Source organism: Lachnellula hyalina, assembly GCF_007821495.1.
Source record: "Lachnellula hyalina strain CBS 185.66 chromosome Unknown contig00070, whole genome shotgun sequence".
NCBI classification, from domain to species: Eukaryota; Fungi; Ascomycota; class Leotiomycetes; order Helotiales; family Lachnaceae; genus Lachnellula; species Lachnellula hyalina.
In genome coordinates, this window is record NW_022157184.1 from 1 (window position 1) to 22927 (window position 22927).

Here is a 22927-nt window from a genome sequence, read left to right on the forward strand (position 1 = left end):
AGTATATATGGCGTCTATGCGCGGATTTTGAAGACTGGGGTTCACATTCCGGCGAGAAGGGAGAAGAATCTTGCACATTGGGTATTCCACTCATTATCATTAGTCAGTCTAGAGGACCCTTCATTAAGCATATCCTGTTATTGTTTCTGTTTCTTGCCCCCCTTTCATACCTCATCCGGTTACTCAGAGTTGGCTCTGAGCCGATCCAGCAGCCTGACTGCCAGGAGCCGGTGCCAGCTTCTCCGTCGCCTCCGCAATCCTCTTCCCAAGCTGCTCGTCCACACGCCCAAACATCTCGTACGTCCTCTTCCTCGTATCCTCTTTCGCAGCACTCAAGTGTCCGCTCACGTTCCCGACAAAGTTATCCTGCTGGCCGGGCTGTTTGCCGAGAACGTCCCAGAGACCCTTGGCTTGGACGTAGTCTTCTGCAACTACTTCCGAGAGATCCATAACGGCTGCACCGGCCCACTTTTCGTGGTCGTTGGTCGGCTTGACGGGCTTGTAGGTCAGGCTGCGGTAGGACGAGGGGTAGTTGGGGTTTGCGCCATAGTTACCATTCACGGCCATCGCGCCATCCCGATGAAAGGGGTTAAATGCACGGATTGGCGCATTGACGGGGATCTGTTGGTAGTTGACACCAAGGCGATGACGCTGAGTATCTGGGTATGAGAATAGACGGGATTGCAGGACTGGATCTGCTGATGGCTCAATACCAGGCACCTATATGACAGGAGAGTTAGTTATTTCCTCTTCAAGAGTGTTTTGAGAGCAGAGGAAGAGAAAGTTCCTGTTTTAGGAAATGTGTAAGGAGTATTTAGAGTACATGAGACGAAACATAATAGAAGGGGGTACGGTAAAATCAAAGAGGCAGTTATTCTTACCAGGTGGGATGGCGAAAAGGCAACTTGTTCGATTTCGGCAAAGTAGTTCTCGACGTTCTTGTTCAAGGTGAACTTTCCAAATGGCCGCAATGGGACGTCCTTTTGTGGCCAGACCTTTGTCAAGTCAAAAATGTTCCAACGGAACTTCTCGGCTTGCTCGGGTGTCAAGACTTGGACGTATGTGGTCCATGATGGATATTCGCCCTTTTGGATCGAGTCAAAGAGATCTTGGGTGTTCCAGTCTGGATTCTCTGCGGCCATCTTGCCAGCCTCCTCGTTTGTAAAGGTCTTGCTCCCTTGGTCGGTCTTCAAGTGGATTTGCACGTACACAAAGGTTCCATCAGGTTTGGTGAACTTTTGAGTATGGCCAGAGTACCCGTTCATATGTCTGTAAGAGTAAGGGGTACCACGGTCGCTGAAAAGGTGCATCACCTGATGCACTGCCTCTTGGTGGGTGGAGAGGTAGTCCCAGAACATGGTAGCATCTTTCAAGTTGGTCTGTGGATTTCGCTTCTGTGTGTGGATGAATAGCGGGAACTTGGTAGGATCCCGGACGAAGAACACTGGCGTATTGTTGTACACCCAATCCCAGTTGCCCTCTTCAGTGTAGAATTTGATGGAGAAGCCTCGAGGATCACGAGCGGTATCAGGGGAGCCCTTCTCTCCACCTACAGTCGAGAATCGAGCAACACAAGGAGTCTTCTTGCCAACGCTGCTTAGCATATCAATGGAGGTAATATCGCTGATGTCATGTGTGACCTCGAACTCTATGATATATTAGCATTCTGTAAGATCAATTGGAGGGTTTAGACGAACGTCCGTAAGCTCCAGCACCCTTTGCGTGCACAACACGCTCTGGGATACGTTCCCGGTCGAAATGGGCAAGCAGATCGATCAAGTGGAAGTCCTGGAGTAAAAGAGGCCCATTTGAACCAACTCTCTGAAAAGCCTCGGGATTCTCGACTGGACATCCATTGGAAGTGGTATACAAAGGTTTCTCAGAATACTTGAACGTAGACGCGGGCTTGTCATCGGCGACCATGATTGCTATAGATCAACTATTGCAGGAATGTGGTGAAGTGCGGAGTTGACCAGATGGAAAAAAGTAAATGTATTGATCGTTGTAATTGAGTTTTGCCGATGGTCTGAGACAACGGGTATCTTTAAGAAGGGTTGAAAAGGAAAGCTGATAAAGCGGATGAAAGAAGTATTAAAGTACTACTCGAGTAAGCTATTGCCAGAGGAACTCTTGGTGGCAAGTGGGAAGGGCCAATAAGAATGCGTGTATAGGGCAAACTGCATTAGCAAGCAGACCCCTGTCCGCATGACGTTGTGGGATTGGAAATCTTTTGAGCATCAGTACAGTACGGAGCGAAGCCTACTCCGTACTCGTATCAGTTTTGGCTGGCTCTAGAACTCCCGAGTAGTAAGCCATATTGTAATCCACCACCATCCATCCATACTAATAATTCTCAGGTAAAGACCTGATTTTTGGGGGAGGTGTCTGACAATTACTCGAAGCTCTCTTTGGACTGACTGCATTGCATTCTACACTTGATAGATGCATACATAGGTACGCAGAAACTCCGAGCTAGAATATATACAAAAAAAAAAAAAACAAAAAAAAAAAAAGGAGCAAGAAGGGGGAAACAATCGTTATCCGAAAGGACTGTATTGTCTCCTGGTACACACAAGCACAATATGACGATGATGACTCGCATAATGTACGAGGATAAAAGTTGCTTCCCCTTGCAGCAAGACTCCCACTCCCACCTCACTCCGGAGCTAAAGAATGATCCAACAAGACGGAGGTCGAGGTCGTGGTCGTGGCAATCTGTATGTGGAGGACGGCGAGCTCTGCATCTAGCCCTTACGAGTACTTGCGCTCCAGAACTAATCCAGAGTATGTACGGTATCTCGGGGAGTTTGGGTGGGGCCGATATTCCACACTTGAGTCTCCTATTACTAAAACCTCGGCTGGTTACTATTCGGTGGTGTCGGGCATCTTTCTCATCGTTCGTTCCTTCTTGACGAAAGCATCTCCGAGGACTTTGAGGAGCCGAAATAGGAACAGTACTGACCGAGTACATTGTCCGGCAACCGGCGTCAATCCAAAGGTGCCCGAAAACTCTGTTACACATAAGTCGCAACCATACGAAAGGTCTTTGGTAGATATATTAAACGGTAAAGTTTGAAAAGAAAGACAGATTGCAAAACGCAAAATGCTCTTTATGATGGTTCTAAAATGCCCAACCTATTTTGGGCTTATGTCGTGTAATATCATCTACATAACCCCATTACTCCATCATTGACTGACCACGAGCTCCAAAGGGCCTGCTATCAGTCTTCGCTTTCCTCTCAACGCCTTCCATGATGATGAGTTCGTGCTATTATACTCTAATCAAATTACCCAATGGTAGGCGTGGTGCTGATACAACCTGCTCTGCCAGCCTTTCTCTTATTTATGATTCGGATTGCACGGTTTGCTGCTGTTCAATTAGCCTTGTTCTTCCGAGATCTTTCCCACCCATCGAGTTGAGAAAACTCACCACAAGCCAATCCATTCCTTCATCAACACCTCTCCCATCCACCGCACTACAGGCAACAATACTCCAGTTCCGATCCCTCAACTCCCCCAGCTTCAAAGCTTCACTGATCTCCCCTGCGCCCTTAGCCCCAGGCTGATCCTGTTTATTCGCAAACACTAGCAACGCGGCGTCCTTTAATTCATCCTCGTTCAACATCGCTGCTAATTCTTCTGAAGCTGTGCCTAGACGGTCGATATCGGTCGAGTCGATGACGAAGATTACGGCTGCTGTATTGGCGTAGTAGCAACGCCAGTACGGCCGGATAGATGTTTGGCCCCCGAGATCCTATGCCAGAATGTTAGAGGGCAACGTGTGGGAAGGGAGGGAGATGTAGCATACCCAGACATTAAAATTTAGATTCTTGTATGTGACAGACTCAACATTAAACCCTATCGTTGGTATCGTTGTGACGACCTCTCCAATCTGTTCTTAATCAGTATCTCTATCCCCAGATTCTCTGCAAAGGAGACACACCTTCAGTCGATATAAGAGTGTAGTTTTTCCCGCATTGTCCTGTTTCCCCGTCTCATTAGTAATGTCTCCAAAAGAGCCTTAGTAGAAGGGAAACATACCAGACCAAGGATCAATATCCTAATCTCCTTCTTCGACCACAACATTCCTGATAACCACGATACACTTGCACCCATCTTTGCTGCACAACTGTCCTTACTTTCCGCCCAGGAATAAAAGCGCCCCTTTCTTTCCCTTCAACCAAACTTCTTCCTTGGAGTTTCCTTGGATAAAGTGAGACCGTGGGACTCTCGCAGATTCTGTAGTTGCGTATTTGATGCCTTTAACTTTGCAAATGTTGTTTTTGAAGTGTTTGATGTTTTGGTTTCTCAAGGACAAAATGTATTGCAACCAGTTCTACCTCCGGATCGCGTGTGATGCTCGCGCATGGCCCGAGCTCCACCTTTTAAGCACTTCCAAAAGCGGCCAAGCGTATCGGGTGCGAGGCTGATCACGTGTCGCACACATCGCTCGCCAAATTCTACGACTTTGATTTTTTGATGATCGATCTTGAACTTGCAAAGCAGAAACGACTTCGACACCAACGACAACCGTCACGATGCCGGTACGTACTTCCTCCTTCTCACAGCGCCCTACCCTTGCGATCCTTGAATGGGATCCAGAGATTCGATTATGGATTACGAGGGGATGAGGGCGCGATGATGAAGAGTTGATTGATGCAAGAGGTCAAACGCTGATGAGATTGTCCAACAGAGTCACAAGTCATTCCGTACCAAGCAAAAGCTTGCGAGAGCCCAAAAGCAAAACAGACCTATCCCGCAATGGATTCGATTGAGGACTGGCAACACCATCAGGTAATTATCCCCCTCTACCAACGACCCCTCGCGCGACTTCTTCGGCACTGCGACAATAGCAGGGGAGGACATTGGGCACAAGAATTGAGGGACTTGTAGACTGACTGTGAAATAGATACAACGCGAAGAGGAGACATTGGCGTAAGACTCGCATCGGTATCTGAACGGATCACCCCTCATACAACATCATCACTCGTCCTTCTCCGTCTTCGCCTTATAACGAACAACATCAATGTGTGGGTGGATATGCTGGGATTCCTGAAGTGAGATGGTTGGTGGTGGATGGGAAGTGGGATACGGATGGATGGATTTGGGAGTGGCGTAAACTTGCTATGGATTCAGCATTGAGCAGAGCATCACGAATTGAAGGCTTCCTCCTGACAATCTTCTACGAACATAGTCCCTGTGCCAATGTGTTTATAAGTTATAGTACCGAAGAGGACTTCATATGAACCGGAACGTCAAAGCTGGCCCATGTTCCTTTCTGATTTTCAATTTCCCGTTACTCTGCGTTTATTTGCCGGCCCTCGAGTTGTACTACAGTTCATTCTATCTTCCCGCGAAGTCCCTACCAAGGAACTGGCACCATGTTGTTCAACAGCTGAGCTGAAACAGCGGCACCGAAGTCCAGTCATTCTCCCACCATACAGCATAGCTCTTTTCACAATCTTCAGTTCCTCAAAATCACAAATCCCTCACCCACCTACCTCCTCCCACACACCCACATTCCCCCACCACCAAACCACAAAGTCTCAAATCATCCAGGTCCAGAACCAGAACCGCCCGCCATGCGGATTTTCATAAAACTACCTAAACACGTCTGTCCCCTCTTCAACCCAGCCGCTTCCTTGCCTAGCTACTCCTCCCTTCGTCTATTCCTATATAAATTAAACCACCCCCCGTTCCTCTCCTCTGTTCACCAACGAGTAAACCACGAGCAAAGAAAGATCCAGGGGCAGTGCCATGCCAACGTCGAAATGCTTCCAGGAAGGATCGATCCTCTTCATGCTATATCATCTCCTCTCCCGCCCAATCCGTCCATACAACCGCGAATGAACAAACACACACACAGAGAAACAACGCCTACCTCGTGAACAATGAAGGGCTAAGCTAATGAGTGGATAAAACACATAACAGCAGTTCATCTCCCCCCCCCCCCAAAAAAAAACATGTATATAACCGTTCTGAAAAATACCACAAGTCCTTTACTCACTCCTTCCAGTCCCCTCCAAACACACACACACACACACACTCATCCTACCTACAGAAACCCATCTATCTACTTCCCACACCCCACCCCTCAATATCCCCTCCTACAACCCGCAAACCCAACTTCCGCGAATGAAAAACCCCCCAAAACAAGCAAGTCATTTACAACCCCGCACTCCCGAAAAGAGAAAAACTGCCACGGTTCTGCGATACTTGTGAATAAGACCAGTCGTTACGCTCTTTATCATCATCTTACCTACCGCCTATAGCTAGGGACTCCTCACGAGGCTGGCAATATCTCACAAGGCGGATAGATAGATAGATGGATGGGTGAGTGGGTGGGTGGTTTAGATTCCTGACACCAGAGAGAGAGAGAGATGCACTGTCCGTTCATGTACCTGGATCTTGACTACTGCGGTATAACAGTAGGATGGAACTTGGCTTGTAGCTTTGATGGGAAGGTCGGGTGGGGTACGATGAATGGTAGTGTTTGGTGTGGTTTGGTTTGGTTTGGAGATTATGAAGGAGATGTTAGATGGTGCGTTAGCATTGATTGATAGACATGGTGGAAGGGGACTTAGTATGAAGAGTTTGGAAGTTGGTGAGTGACAAATAGCTACTTGCTGAATGGCCCATTTATGAAGGGAACCTCAAGCAAGCCGAAGAATAATTTATCATGAGCTGCCAAGGTATACACCACCTCATTGCCTGTCGCAAACAAATATCATAAAGCAATCGAGCAATTTTTTGCACTCTTTTTGATTTTGATGGGCTATCTACACTCTAAGAGGATTTCCTAGGAAGAGGCCACCCTCCGCAGGCCCCAGATCGGAAACCATTAACGCCATGCCACACGCCCAGATGACCAGAGAAAGGAAAGGTATGTCAAGGTAAGCACTACCAACGACACGTTTATAGGCCGTGATTGTGAGAGAATTCAAGTGCCATCCGTAGGCAGATAGCCAATGGACATATTGGACACTTGATGGATGCGTGCAAGAAAACGAAAAGCTGCACAGATGTGAATGCGAGATCGTTCGCCAGTCAGGTGAACTGTGCCCCGGTGTCGTCCTCACATTCACAGAAGTCCGACCAGCTTAACGGTCCTCAGCCCACTCGTTCTCGCGGCGGATCTGCTCCTCCTCCTCGGGGGTGAAGTCGTTGGTGATGTTGAATGTCTTTCGGATCTCCTCAGGCGACTTTCCCTTAATCATGTTTGCAACAGTCTTGCATCCTACATCCAACAGAGGCTTGATGTCTAGGTAGTTTGATGCCTGTGATAACCGGTTAGAATTCAATATGATTGGTAGAAGTGCGGGGAATACTTACGAGAATGATCTCAAAAAGCATCTCTTGGTCCACTTGCATGAACTTCTGGTCCCACTCCTCGATGTCGGTTGTCTTCTTGCGGGAGTCGGAATCGTCGTCGGCAGCGGTGGCTGGGTCGTCCTTGTGGTGCTCGCACCACTCGATAACCTTCTTGAGGACTTGCTCATTTACCTGTGGGTGAATGCGTCAGTGAACTGCAGCTTCAGGCAAAATGAAGCTGGAAGGCGGGGTACGTACATTGGGAATGGGAATGGGCGACTCCATCGCACTCTCTCCTATATCCTCAAGCATGTTCTTGATGAGCATGGAGCGCTCAGCGACCTTGAGGGCTGCGGAAAAGGTCAGTTTTGCTGCTCTGCACGAGCGAGGCGGGGCACTCACCGACGGGGATCGAGACGTTGTCATTGCTGACGAGGGTGATGGTCTGGTCGTCGGTAGAAGACATGTCGAGTGATGTAGGTTAGTTTCGTGCGTAAAGGTTCTTGTAGGTACTGGTTCAAGATGTGCGATGTGGTGGTCAAGAGTCGTGGTGGGTTGGGAAATGGATGTGGAGGAAGGAGGGATTTGTAGGAGGTCGCGGGAACCTTAAGTACAGTAGCGCGCGTTGGTGCCTTTGTTCCACTTAGGCGACCGCAGGCCGATATGACTGGACTGGATGGGGACTCGGGGTGTGAATTTGAGACTTCTATTAATGGCATTTGTGAATCAAAGGATTGGCTGTTTGCAATCAGGATATATTCACGTCAAGGCGAATACAATGGTGCGATGGAAATCAGCATCATATTATTATGCTTTTACGCAAGACTAAGTGGTTGAAAGTGCGAGAACTATGAGGATTTAATAAGTCGACGTAGAAGTAGAACTAAATTGATACCACCAATTTTCAGGCAGAACTTCAATCCTCCTGTCAATGAGACTAGGTATAGTACAGTACGTCAATGTTTGATATCGACAAACGACAATTAGGTAGCAGCTCCACTTTGACTCTCTCCCTCTCTCTCTCTTCTCATTCAGCCTTGTGTCGTGATTCCCTGCCACCAGCTGCCTCCACTCCGGCTTAGGTAAGCTAGATTGTTCCGGCTTAGGTAAGCCAACTTCTCATCACGAGACGAGGTCAAGGCTGGCCAAAGTCTAAAGTAAAGAAACCTTCGGCCGAAAGCAGCCTCGAGGCAGCCCAGCCTTGCCTTGGCTTGCGATGCTGCACGCTTGAAGAGCTCGCATGCCATGCCTTCCTTATCTTGGTTACCGACCTAGCTTACTGTACTGTAGCTTACTGTAGCTTACTTAGCTTGGACAGAGAGAGATCTTGCAAGTCTGACAAACACAAGTACCATCATTGGTTTTTAAATCTTCCCTTCTTCTTCTTCTTCTTCTTCTTCTTTATTTCTAAATCCCCCACTGTAGCTATTATTTCGCGCATTTTAATCAATCCTGAGTGAGTGAGCATAATCTTAATCATACAATAATGACTTCGTGAAAAGCCCCTGAACTTCCCAAGCCAAGTCCGAAAGCGTTGACTTCCGTCAGCCTCATCCCTGCAATAGCGTGACAAGAAACGCGACTGGCAAAGCTGTTTCCGGCTGTATTGTTTTATTGTGACCAAGCATCAACTTCTACAAATGCTCTTATTTAAAACTCTCCTTCTCCCTCCCCCCATTCGGATGCCTTTCTGCCAATGCGCCATTCGAATGCCATAGTTCAACAATATGTGGAGGCGCACTTATCTGTTTCTCGTTCTCGTCCGTCTCTATTTTGCTTTATCGCCGAGTTATCTTCACCCCGATGAAAACTTCCAAGGCCCCGAGGTCATCGCAGGTATGTGACAGGTCTTCAATGCTGCTCCAGAAGCTCTGCAGTTCCTTTGCACATCTGCAAAGTGCATGTGCGCCTTGGGATTGCGCCGAGCGCATGCGGGAACGCTGCCACGTTGACTTCTATATTTTGCTTGTTCCATCAAATCACGGCTCATCTACTGACGCTTCTACGCAGGCCAAATCTTCAGTTATCCTGTCCGATTAACCTGGGAGTTTACCTCGGACGATCCAATTCGAAGCGTCTTTCCATTATGGCCTGTTTACGGTCCGCCGATGCTCCTCCTCAGATGGTTGTGGATAGGGAATGGAAATGATGGGGAGATACCACCGGTCGTTGTCTTCTGGACCTTACGAGTCTTGATGTTTGTGTTAAGCTTTGTGCTGGAAGACTGGGCAATTCATGAACTGGTTCAATCCCCACGGCACCGGAAAATCGCGGTTATCCTTGTCGCATCCTCTTACGTTACCTGGACATATCAGACGCATACATTCTCGAATTCTATAGAGACTCTTGCTGTGGCCTGGAGTCTCGTTTTAATTCAGAGGATCACGGAAAACAAGGTAAGGGTTCCTCTGAAGCTTGAGAATCATGCTAAGTCGCGCAGCAGAGATCAAATTCCTTCGCATCAGCTATTCTTGCCTTTGTTGTAGTTTTCGGAATCTTCAACCGAATCACCTTCCCCGCATTTCTTCTAATACCTGCCCTTCGTTTGATACCCCATTTTTTCAAGAAGTTTGTCCCTCCAGCCCTGTCCTAGAAATCAATTACTTACCAATCTACAGACCTCTTGCTTTAATTGCTGCAGTACTTTCAGCCCTTCTTACTAGCTTTGTTGCGATTTACTTGGACACCACTTTCTACACCGATCACTCAATCACCTGGTCCTACCTATTCTCACATCCCACAATCACTCCTCTCAACAATCTCAAATACAACCTTCAAGCAAGCAATCTTGCTACACATGGCTTACACCCATGGTATCAACACGTCCTCTTCAATCTCCCACTCCTCATTGGCCCAGCAGCCCTCCTCATTTTCTTCCGCCCACATCTATCTCTGCGCCTGTACTCCGCAATATCAGGCGTCTTCGTTCTTTCTATATTCCAGCACCAGGAGGCGCGTTTCCTCCTCCCAACAGTACCACTAATACTCTCCTCTGTACAACTACCAAAAAACCAAACACACTTGCGCATCTGGGCCGGTCTCTGGATTGCTTTTAATGTAATTTTCGGCCTCCTGATGGGCGTGTACCATCAAGGAGGCATCATTCCTACTCAAGTCTTCTTGAGCAAACAACCAGATGCGACGCAGGCGATTTGGTGGAAGACTTATAGTCCACCCATATGGCTCTTGAATGGGAAGAATGAGGTCTTGAGGACTCATGATATTATGGGTATGAAAGGCCCATCGATGCTGAGGGAAGTCGGGGCGCTAGCGACGTGTCATAAGCCTTCTACGAACGCTACGGCATATCTAGAGGAGAAAGAAGGGACGTATCTGATCGCGCCCCTATCCGCGACATTTCTAGACATCTATGTTCCGAAAACGGACGGACATCTGCATTTCCAGGAGGTGTGGCGGCATACACAACATCTGAATCTGGATGATCTAGAGTTCGGGGACGATGGGTTCTGGGCTACCCTGAAGAGAGTTATAGGCAGGAGAGGCTTGGCTGCGTGGAGAGTGACGAAGGATTGTAAGAGTTAATAGTAGATATAATGAAGTAAAGTAATTATGATCAGGTGTGGCGTTTTTATTACTGTGAAAATGATTTCTGTGGATAGTTTCACTTTCTCCCTCCCTCGCTCTCTCTCACATCTAATACCCGCTATCTATTATTCCAAACCCCCACTTATATTCTACTTGTACTTATCAGCCTCTTCCGCACTCATCCTCCAGTCTTAGTGTCCCCACTATAACTATCCAACGGCGCGGCGCTACCCTAGGTAAGTAGGAGTAGCTGCTCTTGTGACGTAAGTTACATAGGTAAGGTAACATGAGAAATTTTTCTAAAATCATTAATCCATTTCCTTCTCTTCAATTTCACATTGCGGAGTGGAGCGCTCCTCTTTCTTTTCTCTGCTATGCTAAACTTTATACGCCCCTGGAAATTGGATTTGGATTTATACGGAGTAAGTCCCCAGGTACACGGTACGTACGCTTCTGTATGATTGATTTAGTTGATGAGTTTGTTATTGAATCCATCCATCCATTCATATAAAGCCAGTTATATACAAATAAACCCTCTCTACTCCTACTCATACTCATAGGCAAATGCAAATTGTATTCTGGAAGAAAGAAACGGAGTTTCATTGACTATAGCAAGCATACCTAGTATAGGAAAACTACTCCTAACCGTCCCTTACCTTACTTCCAGCAACCCCCTGCCCCTCCCCCTCATCATTCATATACCCACCCACAGCTCCCTGCCACACAGCAACGCAACAGCCATACTCGCACGCACGTCTCCAGCACACTCACTCCCCATGCGCATCCACATCTCCATCCACACCCGCCTCGTCCAGCCATGCCACGCCGTACGTGAACTGTACAGCTACGTCTAATATCAAGGAGTTTTAAGTACATACGTGCCTACCTACCTACAGTAGTGATTCCAACAATAGCATATCTCGATTGCGGGGTCTAGGTAGCTTTGCCTTGCCTTGCCTTGCCTTGCCTTGCCTTGCCTTGCCTTGCTTTGCGCTATAGGTAGTACCCGAAAGCCTAATTGATACCCGACCCCGACCGAGCCGCTCGCTCGCTGTATTTCCGGGGTATGGATGAGTAGGTAAGGTAAGATATTAGGGAATCTGCATGAGTCTTAGACTGTGGGGATGGATATATGTCGAATAGAGAAACAGTGGCCTTTTAGAGGAAATGAACGAGACATCCGGCTGAAAGATATATATATGCATGTACAGCACGTGATACGAGAGAGAGAGAAAAAAGACTGACTGGTTAAAAGGGTGTTTTGGTGTGTGGATAGGTGGGTAATAAAGGGTTGTTCTAGTAGACTGGATTGATTATAGTGCTTTACTGAAAGGAGTCTGGACGTACGAGTACGGTATTTCGGGTGTTCCGAGAGGTGGCTAGCATATAGATACTTATCTTATTACCCCTGGGAATAGCAACCTCCTCTGCTGGGGGCTAAATAAAAGCATTGAATTGGGTATCTGTATCTACCTCTACCTCTAATCTTATATCGTATCTATATGTCATAAGCCAGCCTCAGCGTCCTCTCTTCCTTCTTTACCACTGCCATCCGTAGGCTTATTCCCCCCACCCTCTTTCTCCACCGTATTGTTACCAGCCATCGCTTCCATCACTTCCATCTCCTCCCTCTCCTCCACAGTCAGCTCGCTCTCCGCCTTCTTAATCTTCACAAAAAGCACCAGTATAGTCAACGCCACAGCCGCACACGCAACCTCAAACCAAAACACCGCATGATAGCTCTCGCGCGCCCCCAGTCTCGCCACCGTATACGTATTCACGATATCCCCGAATCCAAGGAAGACAGCTATGCCAAGATGCAGCAGCAGCATGATCACCGCGCCTGCCAGCCCTTGCTGTTTCCGCGGAAGCGAAGTCGTGATGAAGATATTGGCTACGTTGAACGTGATGTCGATGCCGACGGTGGCGCAGATCATGGCGGGGAATATGTAGGCCCAGTAGCTGGCGCCCTGGGGCGCGATGGCGAATAGTAGGGGTGCAATGATCCAGGATACGCCGGCGATGGTTATCAGGACTGTTCCGGGGAGGAGGTGCAGGACGAAGCCGCCGAACGTGGCGATCATGCAGCCGCCGAGAGCCATGGGCACGTACCAGGCTACTACCTGGAGAGGAGTCGCGCCCATGATGTTCTCCATGTAGAAGGTGGTGTACAGGAGGAAGATACCTAGGGATCCGTAGGTGAGCAGCAGAGCGAAGATGAGAGCTGGCATGCGGGGGACTTTGAATAGCGAGGCTGGCAGGAGCGGTTGGGAGGCGACGAATGTCTCGACGTATGCGGCGCAGAGAAGCAACAACGAGCCGACGATGAACAGAACGTAGATATAAGGCGTCTTCCACTGTTGCGGGGCGTGCGAGGAATCGATCAGCGCGAATGTAAACAGGATCAAGCCGCAAACAATAAGTGCCCCACCGAGCCAATCCATCTTAGGCTGAATAGGCGCATTTCGCTTCTCCGTGATATCGGAAGGTATGCAAAGATATGACGTTAAGGCTGTAATGGCTGTCAATATCGTGCCGATCCAAAAGTACCATCCCCATCTAGTGTACTCGGCAGCCACTCCAGCGAAAAATATACCAATCTGTGCCAAGGGAAGACTTTAGTTAGCATTACCCCTTTACATTAGAAATAGGTGCAGGGACTTACAAAGAATCCTGTTGCGGCACAAGAGCCATATATACTAAAAACAAGATTCTTCCTCGGACCAGGTCGGTAGGTACTTCCGAGGATCATGATACTGGAGGGCAGGAATGCAGCCGGGCCGAGCCCCTGAAGCGCACGACAGAAGTTGAGCATGATATCGTTGACAGAGAAGCCAGCAATCAAACTCCAAAGGGTAAGCCAGGCAAGTCCAGCGACGTATACAGGGTAGCCTCCTTTCATATCAGCTACCCTCCCAAAGATCAGGAGGAAAGACGCAACGGTCAATGAGAAGGCACTTGCTGGCCATGTTGAGGAGGCAGCTGGGATGTGCAAGTCTGTGACTAGAGTGGGCAGAATGACAGTAAATCCAGACACAAAGTATTCCTGGTAGTCATTAGCAATTGCTCGGTAGCCATTGGAGGGTTCATGTTGACTTACGGACAGGACCTGTGACATGGATATGGAGAAGACAAACCCGATTTCGGCCCAGATCGAGTCAAAAGCCTCTGGTCTCTGCCTCCCCAAACGCTCGAGCCTAGATTCGGCGGACTCTTCGACAGCAGGGGATAGGTTTCCCTGTTGTTGTCTTTCTTCCTTCCGAGGTCCGAGGGTCGAGGTCCTCGTGATTTCTTCCTGGCACGCTGCCGTGAGGGCACCTTCGTTGACATGACCCAAAACATCATGGTGAGAATTGGAAAGAGGTGTGGAAGTTGAAGAAGTATTATTCTTATTGTCACTGAGATGACTTGATCTAGCTGTATTGCCCCTGGGAGCAACCCCTATTTTTAGAGGAGTTTCGAGAGACATAGTGAAGGAAGATTATAAGACTATGGGAGAGTCCAAAATATGGAGCAAGGCAGAAAAGCAGAAAACCAAAGACTGCTGCAAAGGTGGGAGGGACATTCGACTGTATAAGGGAAAGAGTAGCAAGCCCCTGTCGTCCATCACAGCATGCAAGTTGAATTAGTAAGAAGGGGAAGACGGGGCGTCACAGTACATGGTGAAGGGCATTCACAGGGGGGTAGGTATGTATGTACTTTTCAGATGTGTGTGTGTATCGAAACCTGGATGAGCAAGATGCAAATGCAAATGACGCCCCTGCACTAACCGTCGTTCGAACTTCGGAAGAAAAGTTCAAGTCTGGCTGTGCCGTACTGTACATTTACGTACTGCTGGACCGGACCCGCACTAAAGATTACGTTATTCCCTTACCCAAGAGGAACTCCAGAGAGTCAAGCTTCATTTTCATTTTCATTTTCATCCCAAGAGTCAAGACCACAATCAAATGAGCCGCGTGCATGTAGCGGTACATTACCCTGTACATCGGAGGAGCCATAAGGCTGGTTCTGGGGAAGCTTGCGAGGCAGTACGAGTACAACGTGGACTGGACTGGACTTGGATATGGGATGTTTCAACGGCATGCTGCATGCTGCATACTGTCAGCTCTGAGAGGTTATTATATTGACATGCTCTTGAATTCTCGTCATGCAGATGCAGGTTAGATGTCGAGTCTTCGGACTGCCGTAACATTGTGCTCTTGCTTTCACTTTCACTCCAGACTCCAGTCCGACTCGCTCTCTCTCGCTTATCTCCTTCCCCCCAATTCATGCAGTTTGCTCTAACTCCAAACAACCGTTCCTTATAAATGTGGAGCCACAAGTCACGCGACACATTACGTAACCCCACACCACCACGCTAACAGAAAATCTGCTTTAAAACCTTCGCTTGCCTTTGGCAAAATCCTCTTTTCTTCTCCATCATCAGTAGAGGTTATAATTAATACTTATAACATTTTTACACTGGGTGCTCCACTACGGTGGCTGCTGAGGGTTATTCGCGGTTCTTGCGCAAGCAAGAACACAAATGGGTTTTCCTCCGTTCCCGGCTCCCTCGATCAAAGGTGCAGCTCTTTCCTACCAGCCGACGACGCCGATACTCTTGGACGTTGACTGTGGGGCCGCATCGACATATCTTTGTCTGAATGATACCATGTTATACTTGTAGACACGGGCAGTAATGAATGAAAGGGGTGAGATTGGATCAAGGATCAGATGTGGATATGGAGATGATGCTCGGGTTGAGATGTTGTGTATTGTGTGTGTGCTGTGCTGTGCTCTGCTGTGTAGAGTTCGGATTCTTTAGGAGAGCTGGGCTCGCTCTTCTCGTGCTTGTCCTTTGAATCGTCATCGTGAACATGTCCCATCCATGTGCATGCATTCGACAACGTCGTAGACATTCTGTGTTACTATGTCTGCCATTCGGTGATCTTGATGGCCCGAGTATATGGTGGGTATGCAACCCAGAAATGTCTCCTTAAGATTTGTCCGACGGGGTTCAAGACGAGCATATCTTATGTACTCCATAGGCCCTACAATTTACATGGACATTGCATATTCACGGTTTGGCTTGTCATACCGTATCACAACGTGTAGGGGAGTATGGACATTGCATGGTTGTGGATTCTGAATCTAGCTAGCTACAAACAATGTTCGCCGTTCTGTGTAGGCATCTCACCAAAGAGTGCGTAACAACAGGTCCATAATCTAGTAGAGGCGCTTGGGGGGAGACATAGATGCCTTGATGGTCAAGCTGCCAACGTTTTGCCATCCCTTCTTCAAGAGAGAAACGAGGTAGTTGATGGCCAACATGATGTTAGAGATCAGCTGGTCCTCAGTCATACCCACGTTTCCGACAGCGACACCCATACACAAGACCTTCTTCAACTGGAACTTGATGGTCGACTTGACTTCGTTGATCTTGTTGCTCAAATCCTCGTTGTGGGAGACTGGGGTGGGGAATTTACCAGCTACGAAGAATTAGCTTGCACTCGTAGAACTAAGATAATAAGAGACCTACCCTTGGAAAGACCGGGACCCAAGAGACGAGGAATCTGCTTGATAAGAGTGTCGGAAGCGACGAAGGCATCGTACTTGCGGGCAAGCTTCTTGATCAACTTCTTGTTCTTGTTGAGCTTCTTCAAATCGTCAGAAGACATGGCATCGATTCCACCGTGCTTGGCACGGTCGATATCATGCTGGTCACCGAGAATGCTGTGCTCGTGTTAGCTGAAACCCATCCATCGCAATCCTCCCTGTATCCATCTCAATTGACGTACCAGATGCTCATGCCAGGACGGGGGACAACTGGCAGACGGACAGTTCCGGAGAAACGCTTGTCACGCTGGGGATCGTAGTTCTTGAGGCCGATTTGGAGCTCGACGGTTTCGAGGAAGTTCCTCTTCTTGGTTTCGAGAGAGTACTCAAGGAGACTCTGGACGTTGGTACGCACTCCGGCTGTGGCAAACTTATTAGCAGTTGTTCGTCTTGAACGGCACGAGGGAGCGGAGTAAAGGGATTGCATACCGACTGTGATTTTCGACATGATGACAGTCTTCCAGTAGAATTTTGGGTATTCTAATGGTGAGGATTTGCGTATTTGTTATCGTTAAATTTCCTTCAAAGAACTTCGCGAGATTTAAATGTGCGTTGCGGGGAATTTTAGCGTCGCTCACACGTGATAGTCCTTCTTATTTAGGCTCACCGACAATCTTTCAACCGTCTTGCTCACTCACCCTCTCTAATTTTATTCCATTTCTTTCACTCGTTGCAATTCTCTTATCTGCTTTTCTGATTGCATCGTAGTCCTCACTTGGCTTGTCTTGAGTCATATAGCTACCCAGGGTTCATGACGAGTAGTCTCGTCTCGAGTCCGAGAACACGTCACATCAAGACTTCCCAATTAAACAGTCAGTTGGCAAAGAAGCATTGGCTATGAAAATCTTTGGCAGTTTCGTCAGAATTCAAATTGTCATTGGTGCTGGATGTTTACACTCGAAGCCATGCGTGAGAAGCAGCGCGAAGTCAAAAAGCCTTTTTCAATTGTCATCCCTCCGACTTTTTCTATAGTAGTCCTGTATTCCTACCCCAAATACCTAAACAAATGCATCCTTGCCCAAGAAAGACAAGCTTTCCTAAACAACAAACGAACTAAAAGGAATGGCAACATTTCTCGACATCTTTCTTCCCTTAAGCGGTGGTTGATTTGTCACCAGAAATGGAGTTTAGACTATAGTAGTGTATCTCTTCACCTAATAATAAATTGGTGTGGTGACACTGCTAGTCGTCGAGCATCCAGTGGTAGCAGTAGTCGTCGCAAAGACCGTCGCGCATCCGGTCTGACACGTTGGGCAAGTCCCGGATGCTGTGACCGTCGCAGTTGGGGTGACGGGGCACTTGTCGTTCTTGCAAGGTACTAAGGCGGTGATCTCTTTGTGCAAGATACAGTCTGGGTAAGGTCCACAAACTGGCTGCACTGGGCAATTTACTGCAGCTCATTAGTTTTGATCTGTGCACAGTGCTTAGACGTACTCTGCCCGGTGAAAGGGAGGGTCGTGGTTGCGGTGTAGCAGCCGCTGGGAACAACGGGCCCAGGGCCGAGTGTGATGTGTTCGTCATCTCTCTTTCCTGGATGGGCGAGACTACCAGAGCTGTCAGACCCGATCTTATACAGAGGTATTAGAAGTGCCAGAAGTTCTGAGCACCTGAAAGCTATATTACCTCAACGAAGCCAGTGCAATGATGGCGAGAATGTTCTTTGTGTTGATCATATTTTTATCTTTGAGAAAGAGTTACTAATCTCTTGTTGATCTGAGTGTATTGGTCTGAGTGGGAGACTGCACACATTTCAGTCTCTTATATGTTTATCATCAGGTCTGAAGGATCAGCCCCTTCGTAAAAAGTGAGCAAAGAAATCATCCGTCGGCGTAATGAGAGCATCCCTGTCAGTTCATACTCGTATCCAGTGAAGTGGTTATTTGTGTGACATGAGGTTGTGGATGGAGGAATGTTGTAAGACGGAATCAGCACATTCCACGCCCGGGTTTTACACCCTCAGGCATGAATCGTCAATGTATAACCCTTAAGTCTAGAATACTTACTTTACCTAGTCAAGTGTCGAGCGCGATATAATCTCGCCGCTCTCTACCTATTTTGTTCGCATCAACGACAGACAGCAGGCTGTAGGCGAACCACAAACTTCGATGAAGCATGTAAACTTTCAATCTGAATTGCGAACGCAACGTTCCGTCAAACTGCGTAAGCCATCAATTTGCATCCTATGTACTAAACTTATTTCCTCCACAGCAAACATACTCAAGCTTTCCCTGACACGGGCGAGACTTTTCATTGGCTAGACCAGTCTGACTCTGCTTATCGAAAAGCTTGTTTCCCCAGCTGAAACGCATTTCAATTTCCACTGGGATTCTGTCCGATGCTTCCGATTCGATCGCCCTCGTGGGTGTACCGGTATAAGGCTGAATCAGATCAGGGGTACAGCTCTCGGCTAAGCATCATCTATTCAATTCTTAGAATTCCCGTAGCACAGGCTTCGTAATGGAATCCTACTCCCGGTAGCGAGGTACTTGATTGTACGGCACAATTTGGTCAGGAATCAGGATGATGGGATGGGCGTCAGCGAAGGAAAATCTTACGATGGAGTGTGACATTCTCAGTCTCACGTGTAAGCATTTGGCCCCAATGAAAACTAAATGACGAAAGAACGGTATAAACGGGGTACATTAACGCCATGGTTTCCTGTTAGGGTTCGATGTCAGACGTAATAATGCCAGGCTCAAGATCACCTCATAGGTTCAGATTGAGGGGGTCCGAATCAGTACACATCGTCCTCTCATAGGTTACTTGTGAGGATACGAACTAATGACGTCCCCTTTGGATCCCACGCAAGCATAGTATGGAGTCCTCATGATTCTTAACATACTAAAGCTTTGAATTGCTCTCTTCCTAACATGTAACGTACTCCTAGGAATACATCTAATAGGCAGAACGAAAATGATCAGACCGGTCTTTGAGAAGTCGGAGGGCTCACCGGCAATGAATGCAATTCGTCCACCATGCTGACTTCGGATTTGATATATAGACTCCTCAGCTCCGGCTGTACAACGATGATCACTCTTGACGCAACAGCTAGCATCAGCCTGAGAAGCTGATCTCTCTCTCCCAATTGCTCAATATGGATTAACACCCACTACGCAGTGGGAGTGTTAAAGTAAGTAGACTCCACATTCTGTCAACCAGAGCCAGCCCGTCTTATTCTTGTGCATCCATCCCCGTCTTGACTGCAAAACTCGGTTTGTCACAAGCAGCTAGGCCAAAGAGCTTCTTCGGCAAAGATATTCGAAATATTGAATAGATATAATTCCAAATAAGCAAAGATTTCTAACAAACAAACCATACATGCATTGGCGCAAGCGTCTGCACAAACATTGGTTCGGGGTTGCCCTTTGCTAAGGGGATCAGCCCCGTGGGCCCAATTTTTTTTGTTTTTTGTTCACTAATTCAAAGAAGTCCAAAGAATGGCATTGTCGTTTCGGTACTTTAGAAAGTAAAATACTTTCTAGGTATCGTTTTTGTTTTTCATACTACGCGGGGCAGATAGAGGTATCTTTTATCTGGGTATAATTTCCTCTTCTTATTTGCTATCGTGTATTGGTTTTTGTCTTGAATTGCGAGGCTCTTTGATATTCCGTGACGGTCTTTTATTTTGTGCTATTGTGAGACGTTAGGCCTGAGTGCGAAGACTAATAACTACAAATATGTGGAAATGTCATGTCTCTTATGACTTCAAACAGCTAGGTCAATATATGTTTATTCTAGCGAACACCTTTATCAAGACGACCAATTCTGCCGCATATTGAATCCATCACCACATCCATTCACTTGAATGCCGTCGAGCATGATGTTGAGCATCGGTAGATCAAAAAGTCAAATCATCGCCGACACGTAAAGAACAATACTAAGAGGCAACTCACGAGCCGCCTTTCCATCTGCTTTCGCCTTCGGATGTCTTTTCCCCCTCTTCTGCTTCACCCTCTAAGAATACTCTTACCTTCCTTCCCCCGATAGATCGACCTTGCTCAATGCTCTCTGCTACCCAACAAAATATCTCACGCACTGTCGACTATATATTCTCCACCCATTCCAACAATCGCACTTTCGAAAATGTCGCCCAAGCCCGTCAAAAAAGTCCAGAAAACCAGGATCTCCCTCGTGAGCTACGCCCTCGGAGGACCTCTTGTACAGAAGACGCACGAGCAGACATTTACACCCAAGAAGATCATTTCGAAGAAGATAACTATTAGCGATGTTGAAGATGTATGTCACTTTTGCTTTTCCCCTTCCCCAGGGGTCAGAGGAAGTGAATAGAAGCTAACTTGCAAGGTAGTCTGATGATGATGAAATTATTATCGTCAAGAAAAAGGTTTTGAAGCCCGACAAATCCGACTCCTCCAAGAAGAAGGACGAGAACAAGGGTGATGATTCTGGCAAAAAAGATCCCGAAAAGGGCGGGAAGGAAGATGGTAAGGGCGCTGAGGGCGGGGAGAAGAAAAAAAGTGGTGATGGCAAAGGAGAGAGGGAGTTCACTAAAGAGGAAGACAAGACGATGTTAGCTATGAGCAAGAAGGGCTTACAGATCAAACCCGATATCTGCAAGGCTGTCAAGGCGAGTCCGGAAGATATCAAGGCAAGACTCGAACAACTTCAAAGTGGCGGAAAGGACAAGGATGGTAGCGACAAGGAGAAGGACAGTAACGGCAAAACGTTCTCGAAGAAGCAGGACAAGACTATCTTGGGCATGAAGAAGAACGGCAAGAGCTGGGCTGATATCGCAACTGCTGTCAATGCGAGCAAGAACGAGGTTAAGGACCGGTTCAAGGAACTTGACAGTAGTGGTGGTAATGGCAAAAAGGGCGATTCTAACGGCGACTTGGAATGGGATTACTATGGGAGGTATGGCAACGGTACCCAGGCCGACTCCAGCACATTCCTAGCGGGTGGATGGGACCCATCATACAGCGGAGGAGGTGATAGTAGTCACAAGAAAGACAAAAAGAATGAGCACGGCAAGCAAAAGGTCCAAGAAACCAACACCCCCGATTCAAATGCAGATGGAAAACAAGACGGTGATGGTGGCGGTCAAGACTGTGCCACTTGTCCGGACTGCGTCAAGGAAAAGGAAAAGAAACAAACTGAATCTAACACTCTGCAGAACCGCAACCAGGATTCCTCGCAGTACGATATGAGCGGCGCCTTGAACGGCGGATACCAAAGAGATAATAATAACCCGTCGAACTGGAACACCAATAATACATCGTGGGGACCAGTCAATCCAGATCCTTTTACGGATCCGAGCAACTATTTCCAGGAGAATACCTCATACCAGACGCAGAATCAGAATCAGAATCAGAATCAGAACCAGAACCAGGAGTCTTCTAATAATAACGGCTATCAAGCACAAGATCCATTCAGCGGCGGTTACCAACCACAAAACCAGCCACAAGACCAAAACTACTTCCAAGACACATGGCAACAACGGCTAAAACAGAAACTCCAACAGCAAGAACTCCAACAGCAACAGCAGCAACAACAACAGCAGGCTCAGAACCCTTCCTTCCAACCACAACCCCCAGTCCCTTCCTGGCAACAACCCGCACCCCCACCCCCCAATAACCCATTCCAAGACCCCACCCAACAACCCCCCCGGCACCTGCGCCCCAACGCCATCTGGACGCCCGAAGACTGCGACACGCTCGAGACCATCGAGCGGCAGTACAGCGAGAATAAATGGCTGGATATCCAGGCGCGGTTTATGAATTACACGGGCAGGAATGTGGAGTGGTATATCATTGAGGGGAAGTTTAGGGAGGATGGGTTGGCTTGATTTGGTGGGGTGGGGTGGGGGAGGTAGGGGGATGGTAGAGAGAGGGAGAGGCGGGGGGGAGAGAGGTAGATGGATGGTGTGTGTGAGTGAGTGAGTGAGTGCTAGGAGGTCGAGGTGGATCTAGTGGAGTTCTAGATACGGAAAAGGGGAAATTGACAAGTTGCGAAGAAGAAAAGAAAAATGAAAAGCAGTGCGGGATGCGGGAATCATTCATGGGGTTCATGACGATATATAAAAGTACGTGGGGCAAAAAATGCTCTTCTCACAATAATATCAGGCAGTGACCTTAAAGGAAACCTCGCAGCTACGATATGTCTGCATACGACTTAAGATATCCAGAAGACCAATTAATCAAGAAAGAATTCTTCATACAATTTCCCAACTCACAAGTCCTTGTTGTTTAGAAGCAAACTCCTCAAGTAGTAATGTTTATCTGCTTTTACTAAATCTCCCTAATCGCAGTTGAGCTGACAAGCAAGCTCAAGGGTATAAACATAAACAAAGTATCCACCATATAATGCATGCAAGCCCCCTCTGATGTACAGTACAGTATATATATAAACGCCACATCACGCCATGCCATGCCATGCTATGCGAATGCCATGTCTCTCTCCCCTTCTTATTACAGAACATATAATGCAAAAGCCCCTCAACATCGGAATATATCAATCA

At 47.6% G+C, this 22927-nt stretch overlaps 7 protein-coding genes across 7 annotated transcripts; 1 reads left to right on the forward strand and 6 right to left on the reverse strand.

Annotated features, from left to right (window-relative positions):
* Nucleotides 1-183: 183 nt before the first annotated feature.
* On the reverse strand, nt 184-1923 carry cta1 (Catalase; the record flags this gene model as incomplete). The annotated part of the gene is made up of 3 exons (XM_031150492.1): nt 184-720; nt 882-1648; nt 1698-1923. 3 exons carry the CDS (start codon nt 1921-1923, stop codon nt 184-186), a joined length of 1530 nt encoding a protein of 509 aa, XP_031005171.1.
* A 1420-nt stretch (nt 1924-3343) lies between these two features.
* ARL1 (ADP-ribosylation factor-like protein) lies at nt 3344-4116 on the reverse strand (the record flags this gene model as incomplete). The annotated part of the gene is made up of 5 exons (XM_031150493.1): nt 3344-3367; nt 3431-3754; nt 3809-3892; nt 3944-3982; nt 4042-4116. 5 exons carry the CDS (start codon nt 4114-4116, stop codon nt 3344-3346), a joined length of 546 nt encoding a protein of 181 aa, XP_031005172.1.
* A 2984-nt stretch (nt 4117-7100) lies between these two features.
* sconC (E3 ubiquitin ligase complex SCF subunit) lies at nt 7101-7777 on the reverse strand (the record flags this gene model as incomplete). The annotated part of the gene is made up of 4 exons (XM_031150494.1): nt 7101-7277; nt 7333-7503; nt 7570-7661; nt 7714-7777. 4 exons carry the CDS (start codon nt 7775-7777, stop codon nt 7101-7103), a joined length of 504 nt encoding a protein of 167 aa, XP_031005186.1.
* A 1261-nt stretch (nt 7778-9038) lies between these two features.
* Nucleotides 9039-10854, forward strand: SMP3 (GPI mannosyltransferase; the record flags this gene model as incomplete). Its single annotated transcript, XM_031150495.1, has 4 exons — nt 9039-9147; nt 9322-9707; nt 9752-9879; nt 9930-10854. The coding sequence occupies 4 exons, from the start codon at nt 9039-9041 to the stop codon at nt 10852-10854; spliced, it is 1548 nt and encodes a 515-aa protein (XP_031005185.1).
* A 1508-nt stretch (nt 10855-12362) lies between these two features.
* YOR378W (Drug resistance protein) lies at nt 12363-14326 on the reverse strand (the record flags this gene model as incomplete). Its single annotated transcript, XM_031150496.1, has 3 exons — nt 12363-13457; nt 13523-13903; nt 13958-14326. 3 exons carry the CDS (start codon nt 14324-14326, stop codon nt 12363-12365), a joined length of 1845 nt encoding a protein of 614 aa, XP_031005188.1.
* A 1736-nt stretch (nt 14327-16062) lies between these two features.
* On the reverse strand, nt 16063-16900 carry crp-74 (60S ribosomal protein; the record flags this gene model as incomplete). The annotated part of the gene is made up of 3 exons (XM_031150497.1): nt 16063-16325; nt 16376-16569; nt 16635-16900. The coding sequence occupies 3 exons, from the start codon at nt 16898-16900 to the stop codon at nt 16063-16065; spliced, it is 723 nt and encodes a 240-aa protein (XP_031005187.1).
* Nucleotides 16901-17606: 706 nt separating this feature from the next.
* Nucleotides 17607-18125, reverse strand: LHYA1_G005554 (uncharacterized protein; the record flags this gene model as incomplete). Its single annotated transcript, XM_031150498.1, has 3 exons — nt 17607-17842; nt 17887-17996; nt 18076-18125. 3 exons carry the CDS (start codon nt 18123-18125, stop codon nt 17607-17609), a joined length of 396 nt encoding a protein of 131 aa, XP_031005190.1.
* Nucleotides 18126-22927: the final 4802 nt, after the last annotated feature.